This window comes from Carettochelys insculpta, chromosome 5 (assembly GCF_033958435.1).
Source record: "Carettochelys insculpta isolate YL-2023 chromosome 5, ASM3395843v1, whole genome shotgun sequence".
NCBI lineage: Eukaryota > Metazoa > Chordata > Testudines > Carettochelyidae > Carettochelys > Carettochelys insculpta.
In genome coordinates, this window is record NC_134141.1 from 47,517,607 (window position 1) to 47,536,872 (window position 19,266).

A 19,266-nucleotide genomic window follows, 5' to 3' on the forward strand; every position below is an offset into this window, starting at 1 on the left:
TTAGAAAAATAATACACCTTAATAATAATACCTTCTGGCCTTTGAATTTACATGGATCTGTGAGATGATGTAGTAATCGCAGACACAAGTATGGCAACTCAACTCATTGCTGCAAAGAAAGGCTAATCACAGAAAGGCTTCGAACCCTGCGTTGCCTGTAACAACCACCTCACATCACATCTGGGAGTGGTGCATCTCCAGCTGTTCCTTGTGGGTAGTGTGCAGACAGCAGCACTGTCCCTGTGTGCTGGAGGGCATAATACCAAACCCTCATCCTTGCCACTCTCTGCAGTATTGCCTTTCAGCTTGGGCGGTGTCATTGCCTGCAGGTGTTCCCCACTGACTGGCAGGTTGCCTAACTTGGATGAGTCCAGAGATAAATGAAGCTGTTTCTGGGGTGGGCCAAGGCAAGAGTATGGGTCAGTGCCTGCAAATGCACACGGGTATGTGCAGCAGTGTGCTCAAGTGTCTGACTTCAGCAGGAGGACATCTAAGGGTTGGGATCAGCCAGGCTGCTGGAGGTGTCTGCCTGTGGCTGGGTGGCTCCGCACAGTGGGAGAACATCCAGATACTGGAGTCACTCTGTATTGCTCCATTTCCACTGCATAGCTTTCGCCTTGTTAGTTCCGAGTAAAGGAGAGTGAGGTTGTGCTTGAAGGGGAAGGTGTGTGTGTTGCTCCTGTGTGTGTATTTCTGGCTCTCTAATACACACAATGTATGCACTTTCCTGAAGCTGAAATTATCTATTTCATAGCTACTAACAACAACTGATAGTGTCGCAACTTGTGTCAGTTGCAATAGCGTTGTGCTCGCGAGTTGCGATACCCACCACGTTCCACCAGTGCTAATCATCTTGAGCACAGGTGATGGATTCGAAGAATTGCCGTTTCTTGTGAGCTAGGTCTGCATGCATTCACCGCAACAGCGTCCTATTCGCCACATGTGGTAAGTAGCGAATGTGTTGGACATGGCAGCCTTAGGCTGTAAAAACTTCAGAGCAGGGGTTTTAGGCTTTATTTTGATGTAACTTACACCAATTTAATATTGGTCCAACACAATACATTTGTACGGATGTATTTCTGATTTATTAATTTGTGAGAAAAGAATTAGGACCTCAGTCTTAAATTGTGTATGCAATGTACCTCCATGGCAGCCTATCGTAAGAACTTTCAAGTGTAATAGTGCAGTGCGCTTTCCCTGCAATGAATGTATCATTTTTATGGGAAATGTTGCGCTCCTGTTGCAGGATAAGTACTGAATAACACTGCTTCAGTACGGACTTAGGGTTTATTTTTCCAGAAGGTGTATGCACAGCCTCATTTAACTTGCATAGCAGAACAAAGCGGTGGTGATTTGTTCAGATATGAAAGATATGCCCTTTTGTAGTGCATAACCATAATAAAAGCCTCACATGGTACTTGTGTCATGAAAGCGTAAAAATGGACATACTGGGCCAGCCCCTACCTGAATATTCTGTTGTCTGACAGTGGCCAAAGCCAGAGACTTCAGAAGGGATGGACGAACAGAACAATTATCGAATGGTCAATGCCCTATCATTCAGTCCCAGCTTCTGTGAGTCAGTAGCGTAGGGACACCCAAGGCAGAGGGTTGCTTCTTTGACCATCTTGGCTAATAGCCCTGGATGGACCTATGCCCCGTCAACTTATTGAAATCTCTTTAAACCCTAGTTATATTTTTGACCCTCACAACATCCTCTGGCAACGGTTTCTACAAGTCTATCATGTGAAGAAGTGCTGCTACCTTATATTTGTTTTATATCTGTTGCCTGTTAATTTCAGTGGGTGACCTTTGGTACTTGTGTTTTGTAATGCATTAAATAGCATTTTCCTGTTCACTTTCTCCATATCAGTCATAGTTTTATAGACCTCTATCATATCCCTCTTCAGTCATCACTTTCCCAAGCTGAGCAGTCCCAGTCTTCTTAATCTCTCTACATATGAAAGCTGTTCCGTACTCCTAATAATTATTGTTGCCCTCTTCAGTATTTTTTCCAATTCTTATATATCTTATTTGAGATAGGGTCATGGATTTATATAGTGGCATTATGATATGTTAATTTTTAATCTGTCACTTTCCTAATGGTTCCTAAGATTCTGTTAGATTTTTGACTGCTGCTGCATATTGAGCAGATGTTTTCAAAGAATTATGCATGATGAGACCAAGATTTCTTTCTTGAGGGTACCTGCTAATTTAGACCGCGTAATTTTATACGTACAGTCAGGTTTATGTTTGCTAATGTGTGTCAATATGCTATTATCAAGACCATTTTATTGACCCCCATCTTTCAGTTTTGTGAGATCCCTTTGTAATTGTTGAGTCAGCTTTGGGTGTAGCCATTTTAAATACTGATGTAATTGTCTCCAAACTTTGACATCCCACTGTTTTCCCCTTATTCCCAGATCATTTCTGAATATGTTGAATGGTACTCATCCAGTTCAGGTCCTTGGGGAACTGCACTATTTGCCTCTATCAACGTGAAAACCAGCCTTTATTCCTACCCTTTGCTTCATATCTTTTAACCCAATATTAATCCATGAGAAGACCTTCTCTTTTACTGCTTGACTGCTTACTTTGCGCAATAACCTTTGCTGAGTGATCTTGTCAAGGGCTTTCTGGAAGTCTAAATACAGTGTATCAGCCAGATCACCCTTCTGAGTACAGGGAAACTTGGGTGAAAAAATAGTTTTCTAATTCCTTTTTTATGGTAAAAATCAACATGGGTCATTTGAATTTCTCATAGTGTCCTCCAAGTGTTTTGCATGATATCACAAAAAATTTCTGGCAGTAGCTTTTAAGCAAGTTTGAGAAGTTTTATAAGATAAAAATATTTTTCAGTTGACCTGACAACCATGCATAATGTTAGTGGCAAGTTTATTTGTCCAAGGCTCTTTGTCAAAATACATTTAAATGGAGATTATATAAATGTAGGTTAGTTGAACAGAGTAGTTGAAATATTGCTAATGTTTCCAATAAACAATGTACTCCGTACAATATGTCCTATTTTCATACAACATGTGAAGTGTATTTAGTCTTGTAGGCTATGTTTAGATTAGAGAATTGTATCGACTGAAGTTTTTGACAAAACTCCTGTTGACAGATCACAGCCAAACAGCAAAGCATATCACTCTTTTGATCTGCTCACATGACAGAGAGCAGCCAGACTGCCCGTCCACTCTCTCGACAGAATGGCCACGTTGAACACCATCAGACAGGATCACTTGGCCAGCAAACCCTCCTTAACTTTTGCTCCGTGCTCCAGGTTGGGTGGCCTTGTTCTGTGAGTGCAGTGGCCATCAGGGTGTGGGAGGAGGCATTGCACCACTTAGCCTTGGAGTCAAGGAGGGTGTCCTCCTTGCTCCACAGGTCCAACGCTGCCTGGACTTCAGGTCTATCCAGGACACGTCCTGGCACTTGGTGCCCCATTGTGGGTCCTGTGACCACTCAGACTGCTCCCTCAAGGGCCCTGGGTGGTGTCAGGATGCCTGGCAGTCTGCTACATGTGATAGCTCTAGTGCAAGGAGTGGCTGTGGCGGGGGGGAATGCAACCTGTGGCCATGCTGCTTCCATGCTCTCAGCTTCCTGCCACAGAGTTTCCTGGACTCCCTGTGGCTTTAACGGGGGTTGGCGGCCGGCACCATAGAATGTTGCTTGCTGTGGACAGGGTGTTCCCCAAGGCACCTGCACGGCATACTGGGGGCCTTTTCTGTCACCAAAAAGACACGCCCCCCCAGAACTCCCAGAATGGCTTTCTATCAGCAGATCTCTGTCAGAGGCATTATGCCTCATGGGGAGCAGGATAAGACTGTCAACAATAGTGCTGCCTTCTGTTGAACCTTGGGAATCTGGATACTTCACAGATTTTTTGTCGACAAAATGCCAGTTATTTTTTTTAAATTTAAATTTTTTAATAATTCTGTTGTACAGTACTTTCCTATAGGGCTAGCATTTCCATTTGCTACTTTGAAGTTTAATTTCGCCCTTCATTATGTTGCTGAGTGCTTGTACATGTGTATAAAAGGATCCTATTAGATCATGAGATTCTCTATTGCTGATACTTTGGACTTTGCTGTAATATCAAAACAGTATAGACAGAACTTTCAATCGAAGGAAAGGAATATTACAGTAGGAAAGTCAGAACTACATTTCATTGTCTTCCCAGCAAAGTTAATTTTGATAAGTAAAATGTTACTTTTATGAATGCAGCAGGCATGCAACACATTCCTCCACAGAACAGAACTCCTTCTTCGAGTGGCCCCATGGGTGTTCACAATAGGTGTCGGGCTTGCCCGGCGCCGCAGATCGGAAATCTTCCAGCAGTTTCTTTTGGATCGCGCATGCGCCGGCGCGCACCGCGCCCCTATCCGCGCGTGCGATCCGGTCCCCGCCAGTTCCTTCTCAACCGCCATCGGCTGCAGACGGAATCTACTTAGGCTAAGGCCAGAGTCAGATTAAATAGTGGTTTTTTTCTACGTGTCATTCGTTTGTTTTGGTTATTAAAAAAAAAAAGAGAGAGAGAAAGCAAAGACAAAGAGAATACAGCAAAAAAAAAAAAAAGAAAAGAAAAAGAGAGGAGCAGAGAAGAGAAGAGCGGACGTGAAGGCCATTTAGGCCACCCGCTGCCCTGCAAGCCGGTGATCACTATTTGGGGTGGAAAGGCATGGATTAAGTGCTAAGTACCCTATTAACAGTAAAGGACTCACCGCAATGGCCTCTTCAGGTTTTAAAAAGCATGAGTCATGCCGTGAAGCTATGCCGGCCTCCGTGGGGCATAGTGAATGCATCCGATGCCTGGGGGAATCACAGGCTACCCAGACGTGTTCTCACTGTGCTAAGCTCACAGCTAGGGCCAGGAAGGACAGAGCGATGAGGCGTAAAATGCTCTTGTTGATAAGGCTCTCCAGCCGGACTTGCCGGAGAAGCCTCACCCAGAAGGGCCCTCTGGGTTGCATAAGAGGAGGGCAGTTTTCTCTGACCCCCTCGGTGCAGAAATGGAGGAAACTCTCCGTGGCTCGATCCTTGCCGGCGTTTGCAGCGAGCAGGACGAGCGGAGCACACAGCCCCCAGCCGCATACTCAGGCAAGCAGCAGCGCGGCAGCGCACGTGGCAGAGGCTGAGCCTCTGGTTATACAACAGCTGGCACGCACGGCGCCTAGAGCGTCAGCGAGGCAAGCGCCGGACCCGGCGGCACCGTCACAGGCGGCACTGGCCCCCGCAGCACCAACGGTGCAGGGGCGCCAGGCACGGAGCCTGCAGGCACCGGAGGAGGATACCCGTGCAGCACCGCAGCTGATGGTGCTGAGCGCGGCGCTGACAGCGGGGCCGAGATCCCCGGCATGGAAGGGGGCGGTGCCGGCCCCGCAGGGGAGGGGCAAGGCAAAATCAAAAGCCCAGCACCGCAGTCCATCTCCGGACAGGGCTGCGCTGCTGTTAGCACCAAGCCCTCCCCCTGTGATACACACGCCACACCGAAGGCCTGTGCCTCCACCAGCCCATCCGGAACCTCGTTCTCCGTTCCTCCAACCAATGTCACCATGGCTTGGGCCACCTTCACCATTTCTGGGATTGGATCCCCTGGAGTACCATCACAAGCCAGTTTCACCTCTATCTGTGTCGTCACGGAGGTCTCGCTCTCCCAGACATTGGGGGTACACACCCCATGAGTGGTCCAGGTCTCCATCCCCGGACCCTTGCCCATGCTGCCATTGTCGTCCTTATCATACTGGACACAGACACCACAGGCCTACACCCAGGGGCAGGTCCCCCCCCCGGCCGCTCAATACCCCCGTGGGCACTCCTGATCGGGGACAGAAACACAGTTGTCTCAAGGGGAGTTAATTTTAGAACCCCGAGACTTTCCTTCATAATCCTCCAGCGAGCAAGTGTATCATCGACCGCAGGAGCCCGAGGGTTCGAGGGAGGTTTACCCTAGTGGTTCCTCCTCATCCTCCCCAGATGAGGCCATGGCCCCGGGGGATGTCTCTCCCCCGGATGACCTTAAACAGTTTCAGGAGCTGTTTAGAAGGGTGGCTTTCACGCAAGACATTCAAACGGCAGAGGTGCAGGAGAAACATCACAAACTCCTGGAAAATTTGAGACCCCCGGCTTCGTCCAAAATTGCTATTCCACTGGACGAAGCCATTCTGGAGTCAGCCATTACTATATGGCAGACTCCGGCCTCTGTTCCGCCTACGAACAAGAGAGCGGATAAGAAGTACTTCGTCCCGGCAAAGGGCATGGAGTTCCTCTTCAGTCACCCACAACCAAATTCTTTGGTGGTCGGGTCGTCCCAGCAGAGGTCAAAGGCTTCTCAGTACAAATTGGGGGGATCGGACAAAAATGCTAAGAAGCTAGAGCTGTTTGGCAGGAAGGTATACTCCTCTTCTACCCTGCTATTGAGAGTGGCAAATTATGGGCACACCTAGCAAACCATAATTTTGATAATTACTCCAGGCTTACTCCTCTCATGGATTCACTTCCGGAAGACAAAAAGCCGGTGTTAAAGGTGATTGTTCAAGAGGGCTACGCAGCATCGCGGATGGGAGTCCAGATTGCCCTGGACGTGGCGGACACGGTGACACGTTCAACGGCTACAGCAGTGGTCATGCGTAGAGAATCCTGGCCCCAGACGTCGGGTATCCCGAGGGACCTACAGACGAAGATCGTGGACCTTCCCTTTGATACATAAAAGCTGTTTGCAGACTCAACTGACTCGGTCCCTTACTCCAGTAAGGACTCGAGTGCTACACTTAGAACCTTGGGCATTTATACTCCCCCATACAGGAGGGAAAAATTTTATCCTCAGCAAAGACGCTACGCTTACAACCACAGCGTGCTCAATATTAATGGGGCTACGGCCAAGGGTGCTATCAACAGCAGCAACAGTACAGAACTCCTAGGCGACGTTCTCAACAAAGCCGTACGCCCTTGGGTCAGGCCCAAAGGCAACAAGTTTGATGGGTATGTCGGGGGCTGCACTATCAATTCCCTCGCTCAATGCCACTCTCATCTCATGTTCCATCATCGCCTCAGACCGTTCCACTCCCAATGACAAAAGATCACCACAGACAAATGGGTGCTGGAGATCATAGCCACAGGTTACGCGATCCCCTTCCAGTCGCTTCCACCGATGAAGCCTCCCACCAGGCCTCACCTCAGGGATGCTGCCACGAGGCGAGGCTCAAGCAGAAGGTGAATCACCTTATGTTCATAGGGGAGGTGGAAAGAGTGCCGGAATAATTCCAGGGGAATGTTTTTATTCATGCTACTCCCTATCACAGAAGAAAACAGGAGACTGGAGGCCCATCTTAGATCTTCGGGGCCTCAACCGTTACTTGCTCAAGCAACGTTTTCGGATGATCACAGTTGTCTTGATACTTACGGCACTGGACGATGGAGACTGGGTTGCAGCACTCGACTTACAAGATGCTTACTTTCATATAACAATCCACCCGGCACACAGACGCTTCCTCCACTTCACGGTCGGCCAGGAGCGCTTCCAGCACAGGGTTATTCCGTTTGGCCTCTCCTCAGCCCCCAGAGTCTTTACCAAAACCCTGGCAGTGGTGTCAGCCTACCTGCACAGACAGGGGGTGTTTATTTTTCCCATATGTGGGCGACTGCCTGCTAAAAGGAACCTCGAAGGCAGAGGTCTCACGCATGATACGCGTCACAGCGGACATGTTTTTCTTCGCTGGGCCTAGTCATCAACCTCGCAAAGTCAAAGTCCGAACCCACACAACACATAGAGTTCATAGGGGCACGCATAAAATCTATCACAGCAAGGGTGTACCTACCCGACGCCCGCTTCTGCGCCATCAGTTCGCTGGTGCAAGTCATCACATACAGCCCCACGGTGCCAGTCTTAATGTGCTTACAGCTGCTGGGCCACATGGTGGCAGCAACGTTTGTGGTACAGAATGCCAGGTTGCACATGTGAAGCCTGCAGCATTGGCTGGCAAGCGTTTACAAACCGGCATCCCACACTGTCCACAGGGTGGTGTCACCCACAACAGAGGTGCGCAGATCCCTGGCATGGTGGGAAAACCCCAAGAATCTGCTAGTGGGGGGTGCCTTTTTCACCAACCACAAATTTCTATTTTTTCTTACTACCGACGCCTCCCATATGGGATGGGGAGCGCACATCAGCGACAAGGTAACGCAAGGGCTATGGTCCCCTGCGGAATAGACACTGCACATAACCATGCTGGAGCTCAGAGCAGTGTTCAACGTCTGCAAACATTTTCGAGATTCCCTACATGGCAAAGTAGTCGGGATTCAATACCTCCACTATGTTTTACATCAATCGACAAGGAGGAGCACGATCCCATGCCCTATGTGCAGAAGCAGTCCAATTGTAGAATTGGTGCATCGCCAACAACATAATGTTGAAAGCCTCGTACTTGCCGGGTGCTCACAATGTGAAAGCAGATCAGCTGAGCAGGTGCTTCGCAATCACGCACGAATGGCAGAGCTGCTCCGATTTGCTACGGCGCATTTTTCATACATGGGGGTTTCCCTAGATCAATCTGTTTGCCACAAGGTCTTGCACAAAGCCAGAAAGGAGAGAGCTCGCATGATACTCATAGTCCCGCTTAGGATCGGCAGCAATGGCTTCCCTTGCTTTTGCACATGTCGGACCGCCCACCGCTCCCTCTACCGGTGGCACTGGACTTACTCATGCAGGCTCAGGGGTCCTTAGTGCACCCGCACTCTCAGGGTCTGCACCTACAAGCATGGCTAATCCATGGCTCAGCTCTTTAAAGAGCACGTGTACGGAGGGAGTGCAACAAGTCCTGGAATGTAGCCGAAGGACCTCCACCAGGAGGACTTACAAGCAGAAATGGACTCAATTCACAGCCTGGTGTTCCGCCAAGCAGTTAGCTCCCCTTGACATTCCTATACCTGTAATACTAGAATACTTATTGGACCTCAAGAGAGGCAGGCTTTCTCTATCCTCGCTAAAGGTCCACCTCGCTGCTATATCAGCCTTTCGGCATACAGAGGAAGGGCCCACAGTATTCGCCCATCCTATCATTACCAGGTTCTTGAAGGGGCTGGTAAACCTGTACCCTCCTCGGAAACCACTTCCACCATCGTGGAATTTGGACTTGGTGCTCAGCACGCTATCGGGTCCACCTTTGCACCATTAGCCACAGTTCCCATACGTCTCCTTACGATAAAAAAAAAAAACAAAAAAAAAACACAACCTCCCTCCTTGCAACTACGTCAGCCCGCAGGGTGAGTGAGCTCGCGGCAGTGATGGCAACGCCTCACTGCACAGTATTCTCAAAGGAGGCGGTAACCTTAAGGCTGCACCCAGCCTTTGTTCCAAAAGTCTCTTCGGAGTCCAATCTTAACGAGCCAATAGTTTTACCCTCATTTTACCCGAAGCCTCACAGCTCCAGCAAGGAGGCACGCCTGCATCTCCTGGATGTGAGGAGGGCGTTGGCCTTCTACATAGACAGAATTAAGTCCTTCCAGAAAACGGACAGGCTCCTCGTCTCCCTCTCTTCCAGGTCAAAAGGAGAAGGTCTCTCTTCACAGAGAATCTCTAAGCACATTGTGTCCTGCATAAAAATGTGTTACGAGCTTCAAAAGGCTCCTTTGCTGGCCCCGCCCAGGGCTCACCTCCACCAGGGTGGTGGTGGCGTCAACAGCCTTCTTCAAGGGTATCGCGTTAAAAGACATCTGTAGAGCGGCGACCTGGTCATCTTACGACACCTTCGCTGAGCATTATGCCCTGCCTCGGGTATTCTGAGAGGATACCCGTCTGTCGACAGCAGTCCTCTCAGGGGCAATCTGCACATAAACCGATTACCCACCTCCTTACTTGGGTTACTGCTGCGTAGTCACCTATTGTGGAGAACCCACGGGGACGCTCGAGGAAGAAAGAGAAGTTACTCACTGTAATAACGGTGGTTCTTCGAGATGTGTCCCTGTGGGTGCTCCACCACCCACCCATCCTCCCCGCTTCAGATCTCTGTCTAGTGTTTTTCAGGCGCATCCGAGGCGGTTGGTCAAGGAACTGGTGGGGACCGGATCGCGCATGCGGCCGGGGGTGCGGAGTGGGGCGGCACGCACCGGCGCATGTGCTATCCAGGAGAAACTGCTGGAAGATTTCCGATCTGTGGCGCCGGGCGAGCCCGACGCCTATTGTGGAGCACCCACGGGGACACATCTCGAAGAACCACTGTTACTACGGTGAGTAACTTCTCTTTTCCCATTGAATCTGTGTATTGATAAAAAGTCAATATTCCGTATGACATCAGATAAAAATACAGTGATGCTTATACAGGCCTTCTTCTAGCTTGAGCCACAAAAAATAGTTCTGCATTTCTGTAGTGCACCAGTTTATAGTTAGGTGCTAAGTTCCTAAATATTTCAACTAAAATTTCATGTAAGTTTAGAAGTCTACAGCAAACTTAATGGAATGTGAGCAGCGTTCAGAAATTTAGTTCACATAAGATACCTGCTGTCAGTTTAAAAACTCTGGTATTTCAATCCAAATTTAGTGTATAGTTTAAAATTAAATAACTCTAATGATATAATTTTGGAAAGTACAATTTAAAATGGGTGCTTTTAGTAGTAAATAATATTTTCAGCACAATAATTTTATTTTAGTTTCTTATAATCCTGTGATGATAATCTCTCTCTCTCTCTCTCTCTCACCCCCTTGTTCCCCCTCCCACAAACATTAGCTGCCCCAGACTGCAATCCCCTGCACCAATAGCTTTGTGATTATGCTACTTCTCTGAGAAGTGATGGATTCTTCTTCAAGTCCCTTCTTCTCATCCGTTAGAGAGGGGGATTGAACTGGGGTTCTTAACAACTCTGGTGAGTGTCCTAATCACTGAGCTAAAAGTTATGAGGGAGATCACTGTCCTCACTTAGTCTACAAGAGAATTCACAGCTGGGTGTCCCAAGCAGAGAGAGGCACTTCCCTCCAGATTAACTTTAGGCACCTAACTCCTTGGAAGGCATACATCTCACCCCATGGCATCTCCTGTTGCATAGCTCAGGTAGCTCTCAGCTCAGCATGCCAGCATTTTTAATCTATTCTGAGGATGGCTCTCTCTCTCTCCCAGGTTCAGGCTGTGTCTGTACGTTGTGCTTCTTCTGGAAGCGGCACGCTAATGAGCTATCCAGAAGATGCTAATAAGGCACGGATGCAAATTTTCCATGCCTCATAAGCATATCGGCAGGTGGTTCAGACTCTGGAAGAAGCTTTTCCAGACTCTGGAAGTATATGGGCAGATGTGCGGCGTGCGGGGATCTTCCGTAAGTGTTGGGGAAGAAGGGCCACACGTCTGTATCTGTACTTTGGAGTCCAGAACAGCTTCTTCTGGTCTCCGAACCACGTGCCGATATGCTAATGAGGCATGGAAAATTTGCATCTGTGCCTCATTAGCATCTTCCAGATAACTCATAAGTGTGCTGCTTCCGGAAGAAGCAGCATGTGTAGACACAACCTCATTGTATAAGGAGCCAAGGCATTGAAACCAGACTCTGTGAATCCCCATGATTTCCTGTGTGTCTTAGAAATAGGCATTGTAAAACTCAGCATCACAACACCCAAAAACCTTTCTGAATCTATTGCGAGTACCTAACTTATTTTCAAGATCACCCTGTCAGAGTATTAAATTTTTCATTATAGCACAAACTGGAGGCATTTTTGATCTGGAAAATAAGTACTTAATATGCATTCAGTAATAGCTTTCCCTTCTTGATTTTAAAATAAAATAGAAAAATAATGTGTGCTGTAAATAGAATATTTGGCTATTATGTGTTGTAGTAGTGAAGACTGCTGCCGTGACAAAATCGAATATAAATAATAAAAATATTTAAAAGCACAAATAAATTTCTAAACAGAAATGCATTCTAAAATGAGATTTTTTCCAATACAAAATTTTGAAATTGGAAATTTTTAGACTATTTTTGCAAAACTTTTAAAATAATTATTTTCATTCTTAAATTGAGCACAAGCAAATTTCAAAATGTCAAAAATTCCCACAAAATAGAAATTTCTATTTCCTCCCCCACCATGGGCTATAATTGATAGTCACAATCCTTCTCCTGGACAGTCAGCAAAAAATGAGGCAATATTAGGCATACAGCTGTGTGGTTTCGTCTATGGGAAATGATATCAGGAGATTTCTTCTGATATGTATGATAAGGGGGATAAAGGGACAGAATTTTATTTCAGGTACTATTTCAGTGGTATTTTAGAATTGTTTCCCTTGTTTTTCTTTTGCACCCATCCCTCGATTTATGCACCTAATTAGTTCCATGAAAACTGTTTATAAGATGAAAATTCATAAATCAAAAAAGAAGTCCCCATTAATTTCAATGTAAAGAAGTCTGACTGGTTTCCGACTCCCAAAACAATCACCCAATATTTTTCCCACATATATTACAAATACTATACAATCATAAAGATAAGGATAGTGCTACTTTATTGCTTTTTATGACATTTATTACCCCTAGTGAGTTCTTAGGTAGCAGCGAAGGAGGTGGTATTGATGCAGGTTCCATGGGATCATCTGCATCATCATTGGAAACTGCTCTGTAGTGACTTCAGCCTCCTTAAAGTTTTATCTTCAGCTTTTGAGGTTGAGGATCAGCTGATGGTGATGAGGGTTTAGAAGGAGGAGATGAGGTTGAGGAATGAAAAATTGATAGAATGAGTTTGTACTGCAGCCCTCTTTTTCCTGTGATATACTCGTGATAGCATCGAACGATTTCATGAATTTGTCACTTGCATGCTGAACTCCATTCTAAATTTGGGTCATTGTCATTGAGAATTTGTCTAGCTGCTTCCAATGCACTGAAGAATTTTGAGAGTGTTTTAGTGTCCAGCATTTTTTGTAGTTCATCCAATTCTTCCTCCTCCTTTTCTGATAACCTTTCTGCATCCTGCTGAATTAATTCTTCATTAGTCAGTTCTTCACCATGTGACAATAAAAGGTTTTGAACATCATCTGTGTCTACCTCATTGAATCAGGCTTGAGTTGCCAATTGCACGACAGAATTTGAATGTGTTTCACTTCACCATCAAAACTGCAGAAGTCATTAGTATATTTGAGCAATAGCTTTTTCCAAATACCATTCAGGGTATGTTGAGTGATTTTATTCCATGCAGTTGTAGTTCTTCCAAAACTGCTTAGTTGTAGCTTTGTCTTCTGTCTGATGCAGATATGAGATACTGAGGGTGAGGTTGCAGATAGTAAGCTTTAAATGTAGCAATGATGCCTTGATCCATTGGCTGAAGGATGGAAGTGGTATTTGGGGGCAAAAATCCACTGGAATGTTATCACTATAGTCTTCGACAATGATAGGGTGACTGGGAATACTACTGAGGAGCAGAAATTTATTATCCAGATTATTTTCAGCACAATATTTAGAGATGAATGATGAAAGGTAGCTTGTTATGTAATCAAAACCATGCCTTTCAATTAGAACACCAGACCACAGGTCTCTTTAAGTCCTTAAGTGCTCTTGGATTTTCCGAATGGTAAACAAGGAGAGGCTTCGATTTCATGTCTCCTTCCAAATTTCCACCAAGAAGTAATGTCAGTCGCTCCTATGAAGCCTTGAAACCTGTTGCTTTTGTTTTATCCCTTGAAATAAATGTTTGAGAAGGCATTCTTTTCAAGAAAAGCCCCATTTCGTCAACGTTAAAGATTTGTTTTGGAGAATATCCACCTTCATCAATTATTCATTGCAGTGTGGCTGGGAAAATGTTAGCTGTCTAAATATCAGCAGATGTTTCCTCACCTGTAACATGCAGACTGTGAAAATGTGAATGCACTTTAAAGCCCTCAAACCACCTGTGACTTGCTTTGAACATTACTTTGGTGTCCCCAGCTTGCCTCTCTCTCTCGGCTTTCTTCTTCAGGCCCTCAAACAAAGACAGGACATTCTCCCTTATGATGAGGAAGCTCAAAGGCATGTTACATTCCTTATGGTTGTTGATCCAATGTATTAAGTCATTCAAGTTTACCTGTTATTACATCCCTGGCCTTGGTTATTTGATGCAGTTTTTAGCTCCACCAACATATGTTTTTGCCATTTCTTTTATCTTTTCTTTCTGCACAAAGACCGTGTGCACCCTCGATGCTGCCAAGTTCATTGCCAAACATATGTCTTGATTGCTGGCACTCTTCAGTGCTTTTAATAACTTCAACTTTGGTAGCCATGGATATTGCTTTCCTTGGTTTATTGGCCTTAGTCACAGCTCCTGAAGAAACTTTTTCATGTCTAGGACCCATGATAATCACAAATAACAAAGATATTTGAAGATTAATATCACTCACAAGATGACACAAACAAAATGAAGCATGCGAACCAGCCTGAAAGAGCTGGTCAGCTGAGGGAAATAAGTCAGCCTTGCACTGTATTCTGCTGTATTCCTCTGGTTTTGTTACTCATGAAGTGGACACTTGGACGAAGGTTGGTTCTTCTTTGTAGCGAAAATATGCTAGTAAATTGCAAAATAGTTATAAATTTATATTTCATTGTAGCAAAAATTCATAAATCAAAACTTTGTAAATCAAGGGATAGGTATATTTTAATATCACCAGCCCAAATTTGGGTTACATTTGATTTTTTCCATATATTTGAACATCATACTTTTAATGAACAATCTAATAAAATACTAAATGCACTAATATGAGCAAAAGAATAAAAATTGGAATTTTCATATACTTACCTGAATCTAAGTACATTTTGCCAAGGTTATTAAATAAGGTTCGGCTCAACAGTGGTATTTGTACAGATGGAATCTCCCCACCTGACAATCAGAATGCAGATGGACTCTCACTTGAGGAAGTTTTAAATTAAATCTATCCCTGAAGCGTCAAGGAAGCTTTTTAAAAAAAGCCCTCCAACAGATGCAAAGGAAAGTGGTCTTATCAGCAGGAGGTGAAGTATATATAGCCTTTGAGTATTTTGGATTCAGGCCAATGAGTGCAGTACAGAGGAGAAAGAATCACATTTAAACTTGAGCAGCCTCTGCAGCTGAAATGGGCCATCTGTCATGAGCAGACACAGTTTGGGGACGGGGGGAATGTAGTACATCCCAAAAAAGTAAGCATTGCATTAATAAAGAAAACACAAAGTTGAGAACAGAAGCTCATTTATCTCAGTTTATTAAAAATGGAGAAATTCAGTCACGGTACAAAACCACTCACTAATGGCATTACTTTTTTAAGCATGAATAAGAATGACTTACAAATCTGAAAAAGTTCCAAACAATGATCTTCACCCTGGTTTTCTTTACATGAATTTTTCTGCAACATCTGTAAGCTGTAAGTCATCAGTTTTGTCCTTTTGTGCATGTAAAAACCTAAACCACTTGAGCTGGCATTGTCTCGCTGTGGCTCAAAGCCATAGTTTAATGCATCATAGAGCATTGAAACAATGCTTGCCTACAGCACTGGTTGCTGATACCATTAAAATAATTTTCAGCAACTTCACCACTTTGGGCTGAAAAAACAGTTGGCATTTGGCTTGGCTGGGAGAACTGATGTCAATAATCTTTCTGTAAACTGACAGATGGGTAGCTTGCAGCAGATGAAGCCGATGAGTCCGTCAGCCATGATTGTAATCATACATAACAAGCATGTCTTGAATTTTCCTCTTACATTTGGAATTGCTGTGGGAGTTTCAAGATGTTTAATGATTTTGTAGCTTTTCAAACCTTAATTGAGTACCTGGCACTGTAAAATCAATTACTTAAAAGTAGATGTACTTATAAAATTCCTTCATTGAATTTGGGAACCTAGATTCTCATGTCTCTGTTTGCTTTTTTCTGAGGAACTTTACTCTTCCGTGGAAGAGTAGGCATTCTGATTATCAGCAGTAAATATTTTTAGTGGATTTTCTCCCAGAATTGGTTCTAACTTTAATTTAATTGGATAGACTGAAGCGAGTAAAGAGGTGTTTTTATATGAGATTGGCCTTCTGTGGCTGATGTGTCCAACCTTTACAGAAAGAGGATTGAATATTTTTTTTATTTGGAACTGCAATGCCACAAATTTGAACTCAGGATCTTGCTTTGAATTTTTTGCCACCTCCCAAGTGGCACATAATGAAAGGCTTTTTTCCGAAACACAGAATCCATCGTTTTGGACAGAGAATAGAGATTCCTGCTGATGTACATTATCATTCATATATTACATTTTGAAATGTAACATCTAATTTAAAAGACTTTTTACAATTATTTTTGTGATTTTTTTTTTGGGCTGGGGGAAACAATTTCAAGAGTATCTCTTAATGTAGCATTATTCCTAATAGCATCCATGCATTCCAAATTCAAGGCATACTCATCGCTATAGGCATATGCAGGGCTTTTGTTTTTTTGTAGCAGTACATGCTGGTACTGCGTACTGACACATCCACAACAATCTTCCCCACCGGCAGGGGTCCCACAGCTGGGGCTGCTTGTGGGGCTCAGCGCTCTAGCTGTCTCCCAGGCACAGGGCTCTTGGAAAAAAACCCACCTGACTACTGCCTATGAACTACAAACAAACAGGTTTGGGTTTTGTTCCAGTGACAGTGAATCTTCAAACGCAACAATTGAGTGCATTCAAAATGTCAGGCAGAAGTACGTTTTGTAGCAGAATTTTGTGACTGCTGCTTGTCAGTGTCTTGGGGAAGCATGCACCACATTTTATACTTGAATGCAGGGTTACACTGTGATTCATTGACTGTTATGTGAGCTCATTCATTGGTTGGAGAAATACAGTTAGTTAGCAGGTACCTTAAGGGAGGCTAATGGGGGATGGGGATAGCTCAGTGATTGGAGCATTGGCCTTCTAAACCCAGGGCTGTGAGTTCAGCCATTGAGAGAGCCTTTCAAGGGTCTAGGGCACATTCTTTAAAAAGAAAAAAAAACAGAAATTGTCAGGGAGGGACTCAATGACCTCTGGAGGTCCCCTCCCATTCTATATGTGTATATCTGTATCAATGACTATTAGCCAAGATGCTCTGGGACACACCCTTGTGCTCTGGGTGTCCTTATTCTCTGACTGCCAACAAACATAAGCATGAATGGCAGAGGATGGATATTATGTGAATGCCCGTTCTGTTCATTCCCATTGATCACTGTTAGAAAACAGGGTACTGAGCTAGATGGACTATCAGTTTGACCCAGAATGGCTGTTCTTATGTTCTTCACCATGTTGAAAACCATTTATTTTGCTGTTCTTCTTAAAATAAACTTTTTATTTTTCAATACCTTCAAAATTCAGCATGGGAATAAATCATGACAATGACCACCCATCCTGTGCAGATGGTCTCCATATCATGTCTGGAGAATGGATTAAAGGACAGAATCTTGGTGATGTTTCTTGGTCCCGATGTAGCAGGGAAGATCTAGAACGATTCCTCAGGTAATTCAGTCAAGAAGTGGAATTGCTTTAAGAAATTGTTTTGACTTTAGGTGTTCCAACTTTCAGATATTCCATATACTCTATACTTTCTGCCAGCTTCTGTATGAGGCTGAAAGGGAAATATTGTTGATAACAGCAGTATATTAACTACCAAAAGTCATCTTCTCAACAATATAAAATATATTAACAAAAATATGGGATCAAAAATGCATATTAGGAAGACTGGGAGTTTAAAATGACACATACAGTGATTTCTATTTTGCAAATAATGTATTACAGATGATATCGTGTCTTGCATCATTCATAACAAATGACATGGGGAAAAGTAACAGAGAGAAAGCCGTGCTGGTCTATATACTATCAAAACAAAAAAGCAGTCAAGTAACACTTTAAAGACTAACAAAATAATTTATTAGGTGAGCTTTCGTGGGACAGACCCACTTCTTCAAGTGGGTCTGTCCCACAAAAGCTCATCAGCTAATAAATTATTTTGTTAGTCTTTAAAGTGCTACTTGACTGCTTTTTTTGTTTTGACATGGGGAAAATAAAATTATTTTAATAGAAATACTTTGAGTTCTCTAGATGAGAAGAGGATACATGGAATCATACCAATACTGGACACTTACTTTGTGCCCATGCATTCTATAGAGAGTAACCCTCGAGAGTAACCATCTTGAACAAATAGATATGCCTGTCAACAATTTACTACTCACAGCTGAGCAGACCTGAAAAAGTCTGTATTGAAGTTGGCACTGGAATGTTCGAAATAGAAAGACAATCTGTAGATGTGTTCATTTAGAACTCGGATCTCAAGGAGGTCTGTGTGTTTTCATTACCCTTTTTCTTTAATTTTAGGTGAAAACTAGTGCTAACCGAAGTCTTGGTACTTGAAAAACACTGATAAATTTAAAATCTGGGTAGAAAAAGTAACCCAAATATTTATTAAAAGCCATTCAATATTTAAACAACCTTATAGCTGCTTGTAATCCATAAACTCTTTTGCCTTTCTCTAAATATACAACAGCATAAAAGAGAACTTTGTTCAATTAACAGGTCTAAATTTCCGCTAAATGCTGCTTTTAACATTCCCCTTAAGGTCTGTTAATACTTTTTATAGCAATTGCATAATTTCTGTGTCAGAAATATCCAAACCTTATTAATATTGTTCAACATTTTATGAAACTCTGCATCTTGGCAGGTCAAAGTCCAGTAACTGTTTACTACAGACAAATCCCCAAAGCTTCAATTCTGTGATTATTCCCTCCAAACTGCCAGGATTGACATATACTGCAGATGAACAGTGTCAGATTCTCTTTGGACCAATGGCTTCATTTTGTCAAGAAATGCAGGTAAGGAGTTTTATTTACTTTAGAACAGAGTTATTTTCACTATGACAGTATGAACATGAGAATTACTGATTTGTGGCTAATGTTTTACTTTTTGCATGTCAATGTCAATATGGGCATGTTTTATTTATTGTTTAGGCCTTGATACAACAGTGCCAGATTGATGCTTTAATGTGCTCCATTAGTGTGCTGATTTCAATATAAAAATAGAAGAATGCATCCAGTGAAGTCATGAACCCTTTCAAGTAAATAACGTCATCACATCAAGTAAGGGGGGGGCCATTGCGTGGCTTCTTGGAAAATGTGTGTTGCTCATTTAAGAGTTCCTTGATACAGCAGCTTCATATGAGGCCAGTGTGGGGATATTGCCCCCTCCCTTCCCCTGCACTTCCAGGTGTCTGGAAAAAAAGGGCTACTACATATGTGCATGCTGGTGAAGGAAGAACTCTGCTTTACCTGCACAAGGTGGACCAGTACACACCCTCCCATCAATGGAAGTAGTTAAAATA

At 43.9% G+C, this 19,266-nt stretch overlaps 1 protein-coding gene across 1 annotated transcript in view; it reads left to right on the forward strand.

The window, feature by feature from the left end:
- ADAMTS19 (ADAM metallopeptidase with thrombospondin type 1 motif 19) overlaps positions 1–19,266 on the forward strand; it is a 284,879-nt gene that overhangs the window by 149,290 nt on the left and 116,323 nt on the right. Inside the window, exons 9-10 of the mRNA XM_074994147.1 lie at positions 17,271–17,411; positions 18,610–18,760. Coding sequence (XP_074850248.1) covers positions 17,271–17,411; positions 18,610–18,760 — 292 coding nt within the window. The remainder of the gene's footprint in view (positions 1–17,270; positions 17,412–18,609; positions 18,761–19,266) is intronic.